The 19,886-nt window shown below is 35.4% G+C and overlaps 1 protein-coding gene across 47 annotated transcripts in view; it reads right to left on the reverse strand.

Annotated features, from left to right (window-relative positions):
* The window catches only part of MBNL1 (muscleblind like splicing regulator 1), a 227,871-nt gene that overhangs the window by 120,645 nt on the left and 87,340 nt on the right, over nt 1–19,886 (reverse strand). For 4 of the 47 annotated variants that reach the window (XM_033204050.1, XM_033203984.1, XM_033203973.1 and 1 more), the window contains exon 2: nt 17,175–17,294. The exons of 40 other annotated variants lie outside the window; for them this stretch is intronic. In XM_033204050.1, coding sequence (XP_033059941.1) covers nt 17,175–17,180 — 6 coding nt within the window. In that variant the 5' untranslated portion in view covers nt 17,181–17,294. Of the gene's footprint in view, nt 1–13,748; nt 14,304–16,404; nt 16,443–17,174; nt 17,295–19,886 lie in introns of all 47 variants that reach the window. 3 more of the 47 variants (XM_033204096.1, XM_033204086.1, XM_033204076.1) reach the window with 3 other exon arrangements.

Raw genomic sequence — 19,886 nt, forward strand, 5'->3', positions numbered from 1 at the left:
TTTATAGCTTTACATAATTTAGGAATTAAAACAGCTACAATTTTTCACTTCAAATATAATGTTGAGTCTAAAGCCATAAAAATGGTAGACAGGTCATAAGGCTTCTATGTCTATCTAACACTACTTTGAAAAACAGATTATCGATCATTTGTGAAAAAAAAAATAAAGTGGATTAGTAGAGACCAAGCATATGCTTAGAGCAATCTGGACATTTACTAAGTACTTTTGAATCTCCAAAATACAATCTGAAAATATCATAATAGTAGCGAACACTTAATAAGGTTTTATCATGTGCTAGACCCTGTTTGCATGCTTTTTGTGTTTCACTTCATTTAAATATCTTAAAATTCATTTCAGCAAAGAATTTTAAGTAACCCAGTGTTACAGATGACACAGCTACAGCTTATAGTAACTTGTATCTGATTGCAAAGCTAGTGATTCCTGAGGCCAGAATTCAACACACTAGCAGTCTGACTTCAAGCCCACTACCTTAAAACCCCTCCTACAAGTGTTTAACACTAACATAAAACATGTTTTCTAAGTGAGAGGCATAGACAACATTTAGTTAACTTTTGCTTAGAGTTATTTTTGCTATGTAAGAATCAGAAAATACAATCCAACTATTCTAATCAAGGGATTTGTTTGTGCCTACAGTATGGATCAAACAAAAGATAATGACATAATCAAATTTCATTTATTTGATATAAATAATGGTATAAACCATAGCATTTAACAAGTATTTGCCTTGCAAATTTTTGTCTTTTCATATTTTTTTTCAGTTAAATGTTTCTACTTACTACAATGAATTATGGTTACAACTTTTATCTAGCTTTGGATATATTCACACCTGAACTCTAAGTTATGTTTTGTTATGCAGTAACTTTATTAACCAAAAACAGGAAACAAACAAACAAAAAGTCTGATACATAATAATCTGCCTCATTCATTAGAAACTGAGGATTTGTTTTGGAAACAGCTTTTGAGGTTCACCTAGGTAGCTAATTAGTCATCAGCCTTGAACTATAACCGACAGGCAGGGCTACGAAACTTCTTCCCCTGAGAGCACTGACTTTGGGGGTTACTGAAATACATTAGAACACATGCATGGATAAAACATGTCCTCTGCACTCACGAAATTCAATCGAGGTGGGTCTATAAGGCAAAGTTAAAATAAAATATTTTTAAAAAGAGTGAAGAAAGGAGTGTGGACCCAAGGATGGAACCACCCAAACGACAAGGATGAACAAAATGAAGGTAGTATTAGGGAATGGAATCTGGCTAAGCACCTTCATTTCTGTGTCTCAGGGAGTTTTTGGTTCATCTTCCATTCAAGGCCAACCTCTCTAACTCACTTTTTTTAAATCCCTTCTCAACTTCTCCGATATTTCCCTATTTTAGCGACCTGTCATTCATTCTTTCACTCTCCACTGACTGTTGCCCCTTCCCTTAGTGAAAAAGACACGCTTCCACTATTCTGCAGTGGAATAACCCTCACTGCTCTACAACAATCTCTTCTGTGCTGAATTCTTCATCCAACTCCCACTTTTCTTCTTATTATCATTGAATTTCTTTATAGAGTTGTCTACTTGTGTTGAGGCCTCATGCATTATCTCCCAATTTATTAGTGACTCATCTTCTTGGAATCTGGTTTACAATCTGAATTCTACCTACCCTCTCCCAATTCTACTCATCTGCTTCAAGGATTACCAGTGTCCTTTTAACTGCCAGAGTGATCTTTTTCTCATTTCTCGTCTTCTCTGTAGAACAACTAGTTACTTCCTGAATGTTTTTCTCTTTTGCCTTGGCAAAGCACCATCCTCATTTACCTGTTATGTATTAACCTACTCATTCTCTGATACTTTCTTTTGATTTTTCTCCTTTCTGACTGCTGGTTATAGAGAGATGAGCCAAGGTTTGTATTTAGATTCCTTCCTCTTACTGTACATTCTCTCTGGGTATTTTCTTCCTATCAGAGCACTATCAGTTCTGAGTAAGTGGGTTTCAGATATTTTTCCGTAAATTCAACCCTCCCAAACCAATTACATGTTCTCCCTAACAAGAAAGAGTAAACATCAGTTTAACACCTATATTTCTTATCTTAGCAAAGGGCAATGCTCCAGGCCTAGTCATTCAAACTATAAGTCTCAAGATTATTTTCTGCTAACCTTCCTACCTGCATGACGAGAAATAAACGATAAAACAGCAGCACTAAAATACACACACACACACACACACGCACATTTACTGTGCCCACTTTTTAATACTTTTTTGAAAGCAACACCTCAATTTTCCTGAAATATTTTTGAGTGGGCTATGCAATTTTATTGTGCAAGACGGACTGCTATGAAAAAAAGGAACTAAATACTTTCTTGTTATTAGGATGACTAATAGATTAGCTAGAAATGATATCCAGTACTTCCAGTTGAGTGATTTCCTCTAGTAGCAAGAGTAAAAATTTTTTATAGTGCAACTCAGAAAAACACACACTAGCATTTCAATAATCTGTTCAAATCTGTTCAAAGTCAGTTTCCATCTATTTTTCATTTTTTAACATGCCATGGATATAATGTTACATTCAGCTGTTCATTTAAAGATAAGAAATAAGTTTCCAGTTGTTCTATTCACTAAATAACGCCACTGATGTTTACAAATTTTTTCAATATTGTTTATGTACTTTCTCAAACTATGAAACAAGACATTGTCGGTAACATAAGTCAAAATCTAGCCCCATAAATCAGCACTAAGATAAATAAAGGCAATACCTACAAGTAATTACATAGTAATCCCTGAAGAACTGTTATTCAAGTATTTCAAACATGTGCAGTGTACCTGTACATACATACTCTATTTAGCACAAGGGATACATTCTTAGGGAATGGGCCCCAGGAGAGGTCTTGATAGCCAGAACTTATGGTAACCTGATCTTGCTTCCCTGTCAGCCAAAGTTCTTCCCTTGGCTTCAAATTCCACCTCAGTTTATTTTTTGTAACCATGCATTCTGTTCCCAGGAGATAATAAGACTTATTATGCTTTCTGTAATGTTCTAAGACTTCCAACAAGCCCTAATCTCATATTTCACCTGCTTCCCCAACCTTTTTCTCAAGCACTTAAAAACCTTCTATGATCATGTCAAGTCCAGTGCCTTTTTCTACACCACCAACACTCAATACACTTTGGATATTGCTGTACTTGCTGCTGCCAGCTAAATGTTAAAAGTACAAAGTGCTCTGTCTTCCTTTAATAATCATTACCATCAAAATCAAATGAAAATCGGGCTAGAAAACACACTAAATTCTTCTAAACCGCTATAATTTTCTTAATCCACTTCTGTTTATTTTATTTAGGATGTGATTACATGGGCCAATGTTTATTTTTAGGATAGTACTAATTGCCCTTTTGCTTATGATTTGTGTTTTCTCATCTCCTGATTCCCAAAAGCTCTATAAATGCAGGGTATTCAACCTACACAATAATAAATTACAACCAAAAGATTATGATTGTACTGTAACAAATGCCTATTACCACAAGAGAAAATGAGGAATTTCACCAGGGTTCTTTCAGTGAACTCTTTGTAGTACTTTAAAATAAGTATTGTTTCCTAAAAATAATAAACAGGAAGAATAACGTGTTACCTATTGAGTTTATCCATTTACTTGTTCACTTATTCACTCACTCATTGATTTCCACTTGCACATACTCATTTATTCAGTAAATTCACATTGGTTTATCTACCTGTTTGAGCAAATAAAACTTTTTTGTTGATAGAGCAACTTCTATATTTTCTAGTATCTGTTAAAAATATATTTTTCTCCATAAGGGACAGATGCTTTTTTGTTTTTTGTTGCCTATCTTTCCTCCCATTGCATTCCTTTTCTCTTTTGGAAAGTATCTAACTCTTTCAAGCAACAGAAATCATTCTCAAAACTGTAGACTAAATAGTAGATATCTCCTTAATTTTTAAAATCTGTGACTCATCTTGGAGAAAAAGTCTGTATTCTTTTCACCCACCTCGTTGTTATTCTAAATAGATTAAAATTTATACTACCAATTATCCTTATAAAAACAATAATTACACTTTCAATTTTAATGTTCATGAGAGCAACATACAGTTGTGGGATTCATGAGGAAAATTCATAAAAATACTGACTTTCACAGTACATATACATATACATATACACACACACATATATATATATATAGTTTTTTTTTTTTTTTTGAGATGGAGTCTCGTTCTGTCATCCAGGCTGGAGTACAGTGGCGCGATCTCGGCTCACTGCAAGCTCCACTTCCCGGGTTCATGCCATTCTCCTGCCTCAGCCTCCCAAGTAGCTGGGACTACAGGCGCCCGCCACCACGCCCGGCTAATTTTTTGTATTTTTAGTAGAGACAGGGTCTCATCGTATTAGCCAAGATGGTCTCAATCTCCTGACCTTGTGATCCACCTGCCTTGGCCTCACAAAGCGCTGGCATTACAGGCGTGAGCCACCGTGCCCGGCACAGTGTATTTTTAAACATTCATTTATATTATTTTTCAGATAAATGAATTATTACACAGAGATGAATATCAGTTTACAAAAAGTACTGTGCTGTGCATTATCTTTACTAGATTTGTTCCACCAAGGAGTCAAGATGGCGGTGGGTATGCTTCCGAGAAAACATGTGACACATAAAGTAACAATGTGATCAAATGGGGACCTGTCATAGGAAGCCAAATAACTGACTCCAAGTCCAGTGCTTTGTCCACTGTCTTCTTACATGATTTTCGGTCTTCTTTGTTGTAAAGCTCCTGACTTCCATTAAAAATGCCAAACACATTGAAAGCCTTCGTTGTAAACCGACCTGACTCTATAAGGGTTGACATATTTGAACAACAGGCAGAAAATGACCTATCTGAAGACTTAAAAAACATAAAACCTAAATTTAAAATACATTTGATATGAAAACTATAATCTAAGTGACTAAAAGTATAATTTTAACTCAATTTGAGGTTCTATAAAAATATTTTTTTTAAATAAAGTGTCAATTAATGCTTTGAAAATAATCCATTTTTTCATGTACATTTCAACTCATGGAAAATATTTTAAAATAATTTTGGTTCTATAATCAACATAAATCAAACTTTCCTCTGAGTTGAAATTTCCTTTTTAAAGGGAACTCTTCTCATGTAGCAATCTTAATACAGTATAGTTGGCTGTTTTTTGTTATGAGTTTTTACTAAGTGTTTGTTTACAAATATGTCAGCATAGCTCCAAAATTATAATTACACTAAAAAGCATGAGTTCAATCTCTCAATCCTAAACTTTGAAAATACAATTTAGACAATTTATTTACTTTTGTTTTTAAAAAATTTTTGTAGAGACAGGGTCTTACTGTGTTGCCCAGGCTTGTCTCCACCTTCTGGACTCAAGTGATTCTCCCACTGCAGCCTCCCAAAGTGCTGAGATTACAAGCGTGAGTCAGCATGCCTGCCTTTTTTTTTTTTTTTTTTAATTAAAGTGATTTTAAACAATTTGGTAATGGAGACTGGGACAACGTCACTGTACCCACTGAGGTAACTGAGATATGAGAGCTTTCCAACCCAAGGTCAGAAATCACTGAAACAGCTTATGAAACCCTCACTATTTCAGTGTTTTACATTGAGAATGCTGTATTTTTCTCGTGGGCAACAGATAACCTTCATTTTTGATGCAAATGATAATGGTGGCTTCATATGGCCCAGGCAAACTTCAAAACAAAACTGCAGGACCACATTTTTCTAACCTGAAAATAGTCATATAAGGTACAAATAAGTAAAATTGGAATTAAATTATTCTACGAAAAATATGCAGTTATCTCCTATCTAGTCAGAAATCAGATTTATTCTGTAAGATAATAACTTAATTCCCATAAAATAAACTCCTCTCAGAATAATGGGACAATATAGAAAAAATCAAGAAGAAAGAAAATTTCATTTTTAAAAACAATGTACCTCATTTATGTGAAAGGTATGAATATTTGAGAATATAAATAAATGATGATTTAAACAGATGTTTGTAGAAATTTTTGACTCTGTGACATTGAGATGCAGAATCTACTTTGAGTGGACACAGTTGAGGATCATTTTCTAAGTTTTCCAAAGCGGCACTATACTACCACAAACACTGCCCAAGGACATAACTTCACCTGTTTTTTTGTCTTAAGCTTAGCTGTCTCGCCTCATTCATCTTCAGGCTTTTGTACAGTTTGGACCCCATCCTGCCACATAAATCTGACCTCTGGCATTTGACATCTTGACTAGGAAAAACTTCCACTGACTTATAGTTGTACATTTTCCTAAGACTGTCAATTCCCATCAGTCCTACCTCATAAAATAGGAAGCTAAATAACCACTTCTGCTGGATACAAAACATAACACAAGAAGAATAGCAACAAACAAACAAAAATCCAGCCTATGGAACACTGTTCTAAGTGGTTTATTAATTTATTTGATCCTCAAAGCAATCCTATTATTCTATTATTAAAACTCATTAAATATAGATTAGAAATCTGAAGCTTAGAAAGGTCAAGTAACCTACCCAAGGTAACACAACGAGTAAATGGCAGAACTAGGGTTTGAGCCCGTGTTATCTGGCTCTAGGGCCAATGCTTTTAACCATAAAGCGAACCCAGTACTGTACCTTTGCAGTTCTACTTGGAAATGATGTGAAAATCAGTAGTTTCTGCAAATTATGTCTAATGTATTATCAATGTTTTACACATACACACACAGAGCAGTTTACACAACTATCTCTCTAAATAAAAACAGTATTTTAAAAATATGTATTCGGTTTGTTCCATGTGTAATTTTTTAAATTGCAAGATGCTTTAAAAAAATGCATATATCAAAGTCCTATTTCCACATAGAAAATCAAGAAAGGTGATGATTACCAAACACCACTCACTTTATTTATAACATTTTCCCTCTTGGTGTTGACACTTTTATTTCTGATGAGAAAAGTCTCCTCAGGGAGAGAGCCCACTGATTTTATTTGAGCCATTCCATCTCTTGCTTTTAAAGGGGTAAAATAAAGTAGATTAAACTGCCAAGGACACATCCGGGATAAGGGCAGGGAAAAGAAAAGCTGGTACTCAAGGTATCTAAGTTATTTCATGTGCAAAGGGTTTTACGATGAGTTTAACTTTTGGTAGTTAATACATACTGCTTCAATAGTACCCCAAACGTACTACCTAATTAAAACTCTCATAGTGAATTGCCAAAATAAATGAAAAACAGGCATTAGGAAATTAGGGAAAAAAAGAAAGTACTCTCAGGGTAAGTGAAGTAAAACAATGTTTTCATGCCCAAATGGTATGCTATACCTAATACAATTCAGGCATACATAGCCTCGAAAGCGAAGAATTAAAAGAGAATTATAGAGAATGAATGCCATGTAATTTATACTCTAGTATGACTCTTTTACAGTAAAAGCAAAAGCATGGGTGTCTGTATGCCTTTGTGTGCCTTTCCATCTGTGTGTACACCTATGTATACGGAGAGCGGGAAGAGAAGAACAGCAAAAGCAGTCACTCTACAGGCACATCTGAAAATAAAAATAGCACAAATGGACTCTATATTCTACAAAGTAAGGTACATGTGTAAGCGATAATTTCTCTCTACATTTAATATTTTACTCTCACAACAATGTATGTTTTTTAAAGCAAAAATGTTTAAATGTGTAATAATAACTTAGTGCTTGATTTAAGAGACTGTTCTTGAGAAACGAGAAAATTCCACACTGACAGAAGCACTGGTGTAATACATGGCCTTTTTCAAATTAAGAAGACACAAATGTTCACGGAAACACTTGGTTTGAGTTTTACTCTCAGTTTAAATTTTCTAAACACCTTTCCTTCAGGTGCCAGCGCACAATATCCAGGGTTTTAATACAAGGTACTAATGTGTCTGGCTTTTAACATACCACACGAAATCACTGCAATACCTGTTAGGACTACCTAAAATCACCTTTGTGGCAACCACTCAACTCTGCTACATCTCCCATTAGTATGCGTGGCATCCTAATTTATTTATCAGAGAAGGCACTGTTAGGGCTGAGAGGTAGTGTTATAGTCCGAAAAAAGTATGAGTTTGTGCTTTGTGGTTTTTTTTGTTGTCTTAATAGACTAAGCATAGTTACTCCTCTTTGTTCTTCTTACTATGTTTTATGTTTTTTAACTTAGATTCTGACTGAAAGATGTTCTCACCATATTTCTGGGAAAAATATATCAAACAAGTAGTAACATTATAGTTAAAAAACAAACATCAAAGTTATACCAATCACCCCCCAAAAAATGTCATGTTTTACACTTCCATTGTTACTTCCCACATCATCCATGGAAGTTCTTAACATTCATACAAATTATAATTTTATAATATAAACATATAACCCTATTTTAATAATTTATTTATAAGGGAATATACCAATGACACATTTATAGATACATTTTTCCTCAAGTCTCTGGTACCAAATTGAGTTTCTAGTACCAGAAATATTATTTTTCACTGTATGAAAAAGTTAATATAAATGGATTCCAATGGCTTTCAATTCTTTAAATATGTCACCTGCTTACAACATTTTTTAAGCAATTAGGAATACTTTATTCCTACATTTATTAAATAAGCTACACTGACAGTTTCAGTTTACCAAGTTCCTAAACCCGTCATTACAAAAGTTATGCACCCTCAGCTCCATGGCACGCCCCCCTACCCCAACCCCAGGACATCCTATGCTTTCTGTACTGCAGCCTCGTTTTCTAATCCCTTTGATGGCATGGAATCCTTAAACAAGATCTTCTGTACCATTTCTGGATCTTATGCTCTTAATTGTCAAACATGCATTGGGTGCCCACTATTTCCCAGACACTGCTCTAGAGTTGCAAATAAATATTATGATATATATCCTCATCCTCAAGAAGTTCAGAATCTAGTAAAGGAGGCCAGACACTTGAGCTCCAAGAATTCAAGAAGTCCCTGCTGTGACTAGCATTCAAGGTTAAACCCTGGCATTCAACTCAGTCCAGCTAACTCTCTCTCTTTTCAGGACTGGAGTCCCAACTGTTGGTTTGGGTTCTACTTCAAAAGAGAAAGAACACAAGATTGATAATCCCATCATCTGCTTAACAGGGATTATTTTCACCATCTGGTGTTCCAATGCTAGTCACTGACATCAAGCCAAGACTGAGAAAATTTGCCCACATCTCTGAAGGTACAACCACTCCATATTTGGGTGAGTCCTGATCTCTGATGCCTTCTTCCCCTTCCTCCACTGACCTTTCACAGAGGTTAAATGGATTTGACAGGGAAAGCATATAGACTGTTCAAAAATGGAAGATCATCTACTAAGATTCTATCCATCTCTAAGACTTTATTTACATGTTTATGATTTCATTAACTATGCATCCCAATTTTGTGAATATATTTTTAAAACATTAATATCTCTATCAATTGCTAAAAGCTAACAGTTATTGGAGCTCTTTAATTGTATTAATATTTATTATCCATGATAATATAAAACAACTGATACTGTTTCTAGTTTAATATGTGTAGTTAACGAATCTTAGAGAGGTTAACTTGCCTACTGTCACACACTGGAAGCCTCAATGTGAAAGTTTGCCCTAAACCACTAAAATATGCTACTTAACCCTTCAGCATACATGACATCCTTATTTACTCATCATAAAAGGTATGGTTAGAGTTGAGAGGTAGTGTTACAAACCAGAAAGAGCTTGAGTTTTGCTTTATAGGTCCTATTTGTGGAAAGTGTGTGTGTGTGTGTGTGTGTGTGTGTGTGTTTTAGTTTTGTTTAGTTTTCCAGTAAGACAGAGTTGGGCCTGAATTATGACTCAATCTTTTTCTAGTTGTGTGACCCTGGGAACATTACATAATAACATCAACAATTTATTGGCTATTTTCTATATGCTAGCCATTGTGCTAAGTGCTTGGCATACTCTGTCTCATAAAATTAAATCTTCATAAAAACCCTGAGAAGGAGATAATATTATTCATATTTTAGACAGGGTGAGATTATCGCTGAGAGAGGATAGGGCAATTAGCCAGCAAGTGAATGGCAACCCAAAATTGAGTTGGGAGGAGGTGCAAACAGAATCCCCTTGCTGGTACCAGCTATGAAAAGGGTTAGGACTGATTTGGGAACTGGCACTCACTGCCAGATTTACAACTAACAAGGACATCTAAGGATGGATGGACTCTGGAGCCACACTTCCTGAGTTTGAATCCTGTGTCCAGCTGTGAGGCCTTGGGTTGGTTATCCAGTTTCTCTTGGTATCAGTTTCCTCATTTGTAAAGGTGAAATAATGCTAACTACCTCAAGGTGTTTTTGTGAAGAACAAATAAAATAATCATTGTAATGGCACTGAAGGTAACAGGTAATCCATACATTACTAAAATTAACTAAAGAGATCATTTTAATTTTGAATAATTGTGATTCAGTGATCTTTTCTTTCCACCTAAAAATAATAAACAGGAATATTTTGTGTTTGAAGTGAAAGACTCCCATAAAGTATCAAAAACATCACTATCTGAGCTCATCCCTATATATGTCATCTCTTTAAGGTGCTCGGTACATACCTTATTTTTAAATTTATTTTCTACATGGATATGTCTAATGAAGCTGAGAAATTTATTACAACAAAAGAAATAATTATATCATAAAAGGCTTATATTTGACATACTCAATCTCAATTACAATATTCTCCTCATTGCCTACTGGTATGGACAGCTCCCATGATCTCCAAGAACAGAACAGAATAGAAAGGAGAGACGAAAAATGGGAATTGAGCAGTACTAGTCTTATGAACAGAGTGATGGCAGAAATTCCCACAGAAAATATGATTGGGACTGAGACCTTATTTTGGGAATTAACACTCACTTCGAAGACTTTCAGTGATTAAGTACTTCATACTCTTTGTGAAATAAGTGTTCTAAATTCCCACTCAAAAGATACTTAAACTATTTTTTAAAAATTGAACTTCCAAGAAAGAGAATTCTTAATTTACATTCTTACATTCATTTCATTTCTTGTCCCAAGGGAATTTAAGAGTTCTAGAAATAGAAAAGAAAAAATGCACTCTATAGACAAACTTGCAAACAATGCTAACTACTAGCTTGAGACTGTGCCACACATTTTAAAGAAAAATTATAAACTCACTATAAATGTTAATAAAAGCATGAAAATTTTACTCTTCTGTTTTTACATATGAAAGAATTACCCATTTTAATGCACTTCAAAACATTTCATTTAGTTATACTTTGAATTGTAAAAGGAATAAACTTGAATGTTTTCATGTGTGAATAAAATGCTTTGTTAAACATCTTTTCATTTTAAAAAAACAAGCATCCTACAGTTTGTGTCCCCTCATCAATTCACCCAGACCTTCAGGAAAGTGGTATAGGTGCAGGCCTGCTGCAGTCTCCGGTCTGGAGAGAATTAGAAGAGAACAATTCAGAAGGGCCCCCGCCCACAGGTGCCTTTTTACTGGCTTGGCTTTGTCTATGCAGCACTAGCTGCTTTAGGTGTGATCGGTGGCTATACAAAAGTAGGTTCTGTCCAGTCCCCTTCTGCTGGATTCTTCTTCTGTGAGTTAGCAGGCCTGGATGCTTCTCAGCTGTCACAAAATCCAAAGGAACATTTGAGTTTTCCCATTTACATCTGGGATCTTGCTAGGCATTATGTGAATAAGATTCTATCACTCTGAAACATTTATGCTTGTGGGTTTAGTTGCAGGTGACTACTGATAGTTTTCAAACGCTGAAGTATGTATGGTGAACAGATCCTGTCAGTTGTAACTACGTCTCAGCTTGGACTCATAAAGAATTAAAAAGCTCCTGACCACCACTATTTTTAATATATTCTGAGAAATAAGTCTAAAATTTCACATAGTCTGATATTTTACTTACATTAAAAAAAAAAAAAAAAAAAAAAGGAACCGAACTTGGCAGGGAAAAACTCAGTCATCATCATTACAATCTTATAGAGGTGGCAAGTATACACCACAAGAGATTCCCATTGTTCAGTTTTTACATGTTGATATTATCTCCTCTTTTTATTTTTGAGACAAGGTCTCACTCTATTGCCCAGGCTGGGGTGTAGTGGTGCCTGCAGCCTGGACCTCCTAGGCTCAGGCAATACTTCTGCCTCAGTCTTCTGAGCAACTAGGACTACAGGTGCCTGCCACCATGCCCAGTTTTTTTTTTTGTTGTTGTTGTTTGTTTCTTTATTTTTGAAGAGATAGTGTCTTGCTATATTGCCCAAGCTGGTCTTAAACTCCTGACATCAAGCAATCCTCCCATCTAGACATCCCAAACTGCTGAGGCTACAGGGATGAGCAACCATGCTCAGCTGTATCTCCTCTTTCTGTATCTGTAGGTAAAATCTCAAGGTATAAAATAATAAATGTCAACACTGGGGAATCTGAAACCTCATGCCCTACTCAGAAGAAAAACACAAAAGAAAAAGCTCTTTGAGATTCAGGGTATCTGTTCTTTTGCTCATCTTACAGCACAGAGCTACTCTGAAACTAGGTTAAATGAAATATCAATAAAAATAAAGTTTACTATAAATAAAAAGCATCTTCAATAAACACTATCAAAGATTAATATTTTTCATTTTGTTCAGCTATTAATTAGTAAACATTTTCCTTCATTTTTAAAAATTAAGTTGCATTTTTGGTCATTGAAATTAAAGAGTTTCAATGTGGTAGTAAGCTAATAGCCTTAATTTCAACAAGGGGAAATCATTTAAGAAATTAAGTTAATATTGAAAAGAAAACAAAAGGGGTGAAAAAAAGAAGACCTGAACTGACAGTAAGACCAACAATGATCTCATATTAGAAGAGGTGTCTTAATATCACTTCACAGATTACTGCCTGAAAATAGAGGCGGGGAGCGGGGAGAGGAAGGGTGCACTAAATAACAGCTGCCACAAAACTCATAACACTGAAGAGGTGTTTTGTGTTGTTCACTTAAGATGCTGCTGATCTCTCTCCCCTACCCATCATACACATACACCCCACCACCTTTCCACAAGTATCCTTCATCCAGGTTATTTATATCCATATGTAGAGAATTTTTTTTCCCAAAAAGTTTTCTTAATTTTAACTTTTTTCCCTTTAAAATCTAAAAATAAAGCCTTACTAGAAATCACTGTATTTAGAATACTAAGCAGTAACTTTTCACAAAGGACAATAATGCATCCCTAGCACTACCAACTAAAATCTGAACTGCTCTTCTAATTCCTTTTGAATTAATTATGGATTTAGGAATTTCAGCTTGAAGAACTTGAAGATACATTCATTTAATGTTTTTGGTTTTAAATATTAACACAGAGGTAAATAAAACATCGGTATTTGAAACAATAATTTCTATTTTATCTTTAACCATTTTAATTCTCAACAAGATTTCTCTTACTAGATATACAATGAAGATTGTGAAAGAGAAAAAGTGCTTCACAGCGTCCGAATAAAAAAAAATGGAATATTTAAAAATCTGTTCCATGCCGGATTTAATATAAATAAAACTAATGTGAATCTCACACAAAATTCCTATAAGAGTTTTCAATGAGTAGTTCCCTAATCTAAAACTCATATTTTGGTTCTATCAAACAGCGTTCCCTAAGGACATTCTTTAACTACTAGCTTACATTAAATCCATAGCTACAGGGTTTTGTTTTGTTTTTAGCTTCTAGAACGGCTTCCTAGAGAAATCAGAATCTTACCTTTAAATATCTTCTGGAGAGGTTTCTTGGTGCTTTGAAAACTCCTGAGGTCTATGTCAAACGGCCATTCTCTTCCTCCCAGGGTCTTAGGGGCTTGGAGAAATCCCAACACCTGCTGCTACCACTGAGTGTCCAGGCTAGGAAAGTTTCAGGGTTTTGACAGCAGGATCACTGAGCCACAGCCAAAGCTTGGGAAGCCTTAACAACTGAAAGCAAGTGGAGAGGGCAACATGGTACCCAGCACGGTGCTCAACTGTAGCAGCAGGGGGAGGAATGTTCCCCGCTCTCACAAGGGTTTAGAGGCAGCCATCACAGAACTCAAGGTTCTGTCAATGGGCAGGGCTGACGAAGTGGAGACATGACCACGCAGCACAAGACCCTGGGAGAAGAGGAACAACTGGCACAGAGCTCAGGTAGTGCTTGAAAAGAATCACCAAGATTCCCGCCAGAACACAAGAAGCAATGGAGAAATGCAACAAAATACATGGAGATAGGCCATTCTAGCATCCCATACCTAAGCCAAAACACGGATGAGGTGGGTATGGAGATTTAGTTCTAAAAAGAAAAGTAAGGAATACATATTATAGCATGCCTGTGGCATTTATGGTTAAAAATCTAGTAAGTGACATAAAATTCTTATATCTTGTCATCACAATATTTAATTTACAAATACAAAAAAAAAAATCAGGGTGCTGATCCACAAGGCAGCAGAAATTAAAAGGCAACATTATTGGGAATTAGAGGAGAAAATGGAAAGACAGAGAGAAGGTTAAACAACTGATTATTTAAATTGATAAATAATTAAACTTGTTTTTAGTAAGTACAACACACATTTTATCAAACTCATCACTTTCTATTATGATCAGATGAGGCAGACTGAAGAAATTCAATGAGATAAGAGAATACAAAGAAGAAGCAAGTAGATAAGCAGTACAGAGATGAGAAGAGCAAAAGATGGAAAAAGAAAAAGGATAAAGAGGAAGGACAGAAAATATAACTAATTTAGTTGGTGTTTCTTTTCTTTTTTCTTTTTTTTGGATGGAATCTCACTCTGTTGCCCAGGCTGGAGTGCAGTGGCGCAATCTCGGCACACTGCAACCTCCACCTCCCGTGTTTGAGCAATTCTCCTGGCTCAGCCTCCCAAGTGGCTGGGACTACAGGCATGCACCACCACACCTATCTAATTTTTGTATTTTTAGTACAGACAGGCTTTCACCATGCTGGCCAGGCTGGTCTCGAACTCCTGACCTCAAGTGACCCACCTGCCTTGGCCTCCCAAAGTGCTGGCATTACAGGCGTGAGCCACCATGCTTGGCCGACTAATTTAGTTTTGATGCATTGTCAGACAGACTACTCACTGTCTAAGATTCTCCTGAATCTCTGCTTCATAATGTTATGCTTTTCAAGGAGATGCTAATAGCTTGTTAACCACCATTCACAGCTCTTCAACTACTCGCAAGCCTTGAAGAACTCTTCAGGAGTCCAAAAAACAGCTACAAAAGAGTGCTACTAAGACAATTTTGCTTTGATAAGCTGGATAAAATCAAGTCAGAGGTTCAGTATAAACTCTGACAGGACTTTAATAATTCCTAATATGTATGAAATGAAAATGAAAATGGTCAAGATCATTTAGGAACTCTCATTTTTTCTAGACTCAAAGCAAATTAACCATGGACTTTATACTTGTAATTAGTTAATAAGAAAAGCTATTGCCTAAAAGCAGTTATGTATGTGTTATTCTTGACTTCAGGTATCTAATTTCTTCTATTCCAAGGTATTTAGTTCTAAGGTAACTAAAATAGTAACAGTAGTCTATTTAACTTTGAGACAAATGGTTCAAACTATCCTGTGTTGGGAAAAATTGATTTCTCCCCTCATCTGCAAAATATATATTCTAAGTGACACAGGAAATAAAAGCTACTCTTGCTTGTGCAAGGTTTACTTATGTCTGAGAAGTCACTAAGAGTTAGACATTGTTATAAAATGAAGTAACTGCCACCTTATGACATGTTAAGTACTGCCTAAGCAGTTGTTAGTATTTTAAATTTGAGGGAGCTGGGATTTTATGAGAATGAGGAATCTAAATTTTCCTTTAAAAATACTTTTTCATCTTATAGACAGTGCCTAAGTTTAGATTTTGGCTTAAACTAAACTTAATTTTTTAAAAATATAATCATGTCAATGTGATAGGTGTGAATACAGAAAGATAGTGTAAGCCTCTATGGCAGAATCCTAATGGAGGCTGACTGTTTTTTAAAGGTAATAACTGGACTTTAAATAAAAAATTAAAAATCAGTTGCAGTTTGTATGCTGCACCAATGTTCTTAATCCCATTCATGAAAACCAGTTTTTAACAATCTAAACAACAAAAATGAAACAAATCCCCCAAAAAGTGGAAGAGAAGACAAAAAAAAATTGTCCATCAGAAACTGCAGCAGGATTATTCATTTACGAAGCTCTTTAGATTACATTTTTAATAAAAACCGTGTTGTTATTAAAGCATCTTACATAAGATCAGATCATCTAAACAAATATTTTCATAACTGTTGTTAAGCATCACAAGGGGAGAAAGTTTTGACGAATGTGCTCACAATTTTATTTCCAGCAGCCAGTTTGCCTAGCAACATAAGCAACACAGTAGGTGCTTGATAAATACTTACTGGCTGGTGGTGGTGCCACATGTGGAAAGGCTCTCTTCATGAAAAAAGAAGAGTTGGGAAAGGGGATTGGTCAAATAAATCTGTTAAAAGTTGAAGTTAAATAAGTCTGTTCCCCCATTACTTGTCAGAACCTTTACTATGCCACTGTAAGTTCCCAAACATAGCTTTTACAATTTTTAATGGGATACCTATTAACCACAGAATAATAATTCTAAGAAAATTTGACCTATATCTCTGATTAACTTAAAATTCTTATTTCTCCCAATTTCTTCATGAAAGACAAAAGTAAACTATTGACACGTTTGTGTCTGATATAAATCATAAAAGGAAAGATAATTTAAAATTCTATAATCTACTATTGTGAAAAGAAAAGGTTCTCATTTAGAACTGAAAGGAGGAATAACTGCTTTCATATACTACAAAGTTATTTTTAAAATATCACTTTGGGGCAAGTAAAAATCAAGAGTAGAGATCAGTGACTAAGAAGTTACATGGGAAACTACGCTCCATCTACTGAAGTATTGAACAAACTTCAGAATTAGTATTTCAAGTAGTGAAGCACAGAATAAATGAGAACTTTATGGAACATATACAGGATCACAGATCAGATCGCTAATGTGAAAACCACAGTTCCGCACTAAAACAGTTTCTAATGTACAGAATACCAGAGGCCATTTCCCATGGATGTCATCTCAGGCCTTGAGCAAGCAGGCCTACCCAAATGGTATCTTAGCAAACTGCCTCCCCAATTGCCTTATTCACTCACCAGCATCCATTAGCCAACTCCATGCTTTATCTTCCATAGATAAGATACAGCTTCTTCTTGCCATGGTGCCATGAAAAGGATCCAGAAGGTTCCCCTTAAACAACATTTCCTGAGTGACTGCTGCAGCACCAAGAGTAATGGATATGCCAGGTCAGCCACTTTTCCTTCCCAGCAATATTAGCAGCAGCAGCAGCAGCAGAAGCTGGAGCAGACCATTTAGACCCACCTCCTTGCAGGATGCTAGCCAAAGCATTCTTATTTACTCTACACCTACAGAGAGTTTGCCTGTATGTTTGCACCTTTTTCAGAGTGTCAAAACAGGTGTTTTCCTGTGATCATACTGATAATCTGCTCCCCAAACAAGGTGATGAATACACTGTTACTATGAAATTCCAAGTTTCTAATGCTATGGAAAAACATGCTCTTAAAAGTTTACTTCATTATAAGGAAGCCTTGATGAACTCTTTTTAAATTTTCATTCATCCTCCTCACTCCCAATAAGCAAATAATTGCCCTGAAATTTCCTGTTAATGAAAGAAAGAATGTTACCATATAAAATAAATGTCATATGCAATTTTGGTCATTTCTTTCATAATATTCTATCTGCCATCTTGGCACAGAAACAATTTTAGTGAAAATCCTAATGTTTTCATAATCTACAATACTCCAAACTGATGGGAAAATACAGGTCTCAGACACTTATTTTACAGAAGCAGCAATGACGTCCTTGCTTCATGTTTCATTTCCATTTTGATGTTTTTGATTATTTGCTTTTCTTTCTAGTGGCGTTCGACTTAACCAGTGGCTACACTGTGGCTGGACAACAGAGGTAAGCAAGTTCCAACATTAACAATGCATTTACCTAACTGATTTATCCACAGTTAAAATCCTGTAGATATAAAAAGCCATCTGCAGGTTTTTTCTGTTATCTCAAAATAGGGTAAGTAAAAAAACGGGTTATTCTTTTCTTAATCATTTACCTATTAGAGAAAAATTATAAACATCAAAGCATGTGTTCTCTACACAGCAGAGAATAACACTCCTCATTAGCAAAACTAAAAACCCTATATAGGCAGATTCTAAGTATAATGTTTCTAATATGTAAGTACTGCATCACAGTGTTCACTTCATCATGACAGAATTAATAAAACAATAGCTAACACATACTGTAAACCCATTAAGTGCCAAGCACTGTTCTCTGGGCTTTATATGTGTTATCCCATTTAATTTTCACAACTCCTCCAAGGATTAGATATTAGTACTGCTCCCATTTTGGAAACAAGGAAACTGAGGCTTAGTTAGGTTACCTAACTTCTTCAAGGTCACAGTAATTTGAATCAAGAGTATACAGTTCTAGAGCTGGAGCTCTAAATTATTTCATTAAAACTTCACCACTGATTTTGATTTTCGTTTATTTGTATACTGCACATTTGTTAACAAGACAGAGATTTTAAAATGTTTACATAAAATTGAGATTTAATAACAGCAAATAACATCAATGGTAAGGTAACATTGTGTGCCCTGAAATTTCACAAATTCTTTACACGTATTAACTTATTTAAGAGTCACAACAACCTAACAAGGTAGATACACTCCCATGTAATAGGGTATATATGATAAATCTGAGGCATATAATGTTAAGTTGCCAAAAGTTATATAACTAAGGGGTAGCCAAGATGAAATGTGGACCCAGAGAATGCAGCTCCTAAAATTGTGGTTTCATGCCCACCCTCTACTGCTGCTTGAAAACTGATGAAGTGTTACAACTCTTCAAAAAAGAGAGTAGGAAATGTTGTGGCTGGCCAGAACCCTGGTAGCAGAAGCATCTGATATCCCTGTCTTTTTTCAAAAACCTAATTGTGTACAAATATGTACACATACTTATCTTTTATGTGTCCATTTCTCTTAATGATATTTACTAGCTTAAGAAATTAACAAACATTTTATATGATTCTCAGATTTTCAAGTCAAGGAAAATTCAGTTTTCATATTATTTTTCGAGTGTATCTTATCTTTGGAGGCATTAACAGGGCAGTAACATTATTACCATCACAGTGTCTGTCATTCTGTTTTGGGGGATTACCACTGCTGCCAATAATACTTATATTTCATTCCCATCCTTGGCAAATTAATTTAGCTACATGCAGGGTCCAGACAATGAGTTTAGAGAGAGCTTCAGAAAGCCAACGATCATCTGTAAGGTGTGGGCTGAAACCAACACTGGAGGAAGGTACTGCCGTGATTATTCAGCAGCTGAAATGACTTCCTTTAATTAGCTCTTGAGGACCCAAAGTGGGCCATCTGGGTAATTTCATACGGCTCAAATCAAGCACTTAGGTCCCCAAACATTAATACTGAGAAGCCAGAAGAATACTGAAACCAAGGTATTTCTGTAGTTTGGCAGCAAGTCTAACTCTCTGGGCTAATTTTGGCTATCTTCAGCTTCTTTTAAAATCTAATCTAATATAAACTAGCGTGCGCACACACATACACACAACCATGAAAACTTTAGAGAGAAAATACTCTTATGGTGAAGGCACCTCCCCTCTGTCAGAATTTAGCCATAAGCTGTAAGAAATATAGCTATTTGGTGGCATTTACTAAAAAGAACTTATTTAGGTACCCATGTGGCATAGCTTGAGGTGATGTGTCATTTACAGTTTATTTACCTTCAATTATTTTTATAATCACAAGTTATCATAGAAGGAAGAT

This window comes from Trachypithecus francoisi, unplaced genomic scaffold (genome assembly GCF_009764315.1).
Source record: "Trachypithecus francoisi isolate TF-2019V2 unplaced genomic scaffold, Tfra_2.0 Lachesis_group0, whole genome shotgun sequence".
Classification (NCBI taxonomy): domain Eukaryota; kingdom Metazoa; phylum Chordata; class Mammalia; order Primates; family Cercopithecidae; genus Trachypithecus; species Trachypithecus francoisi.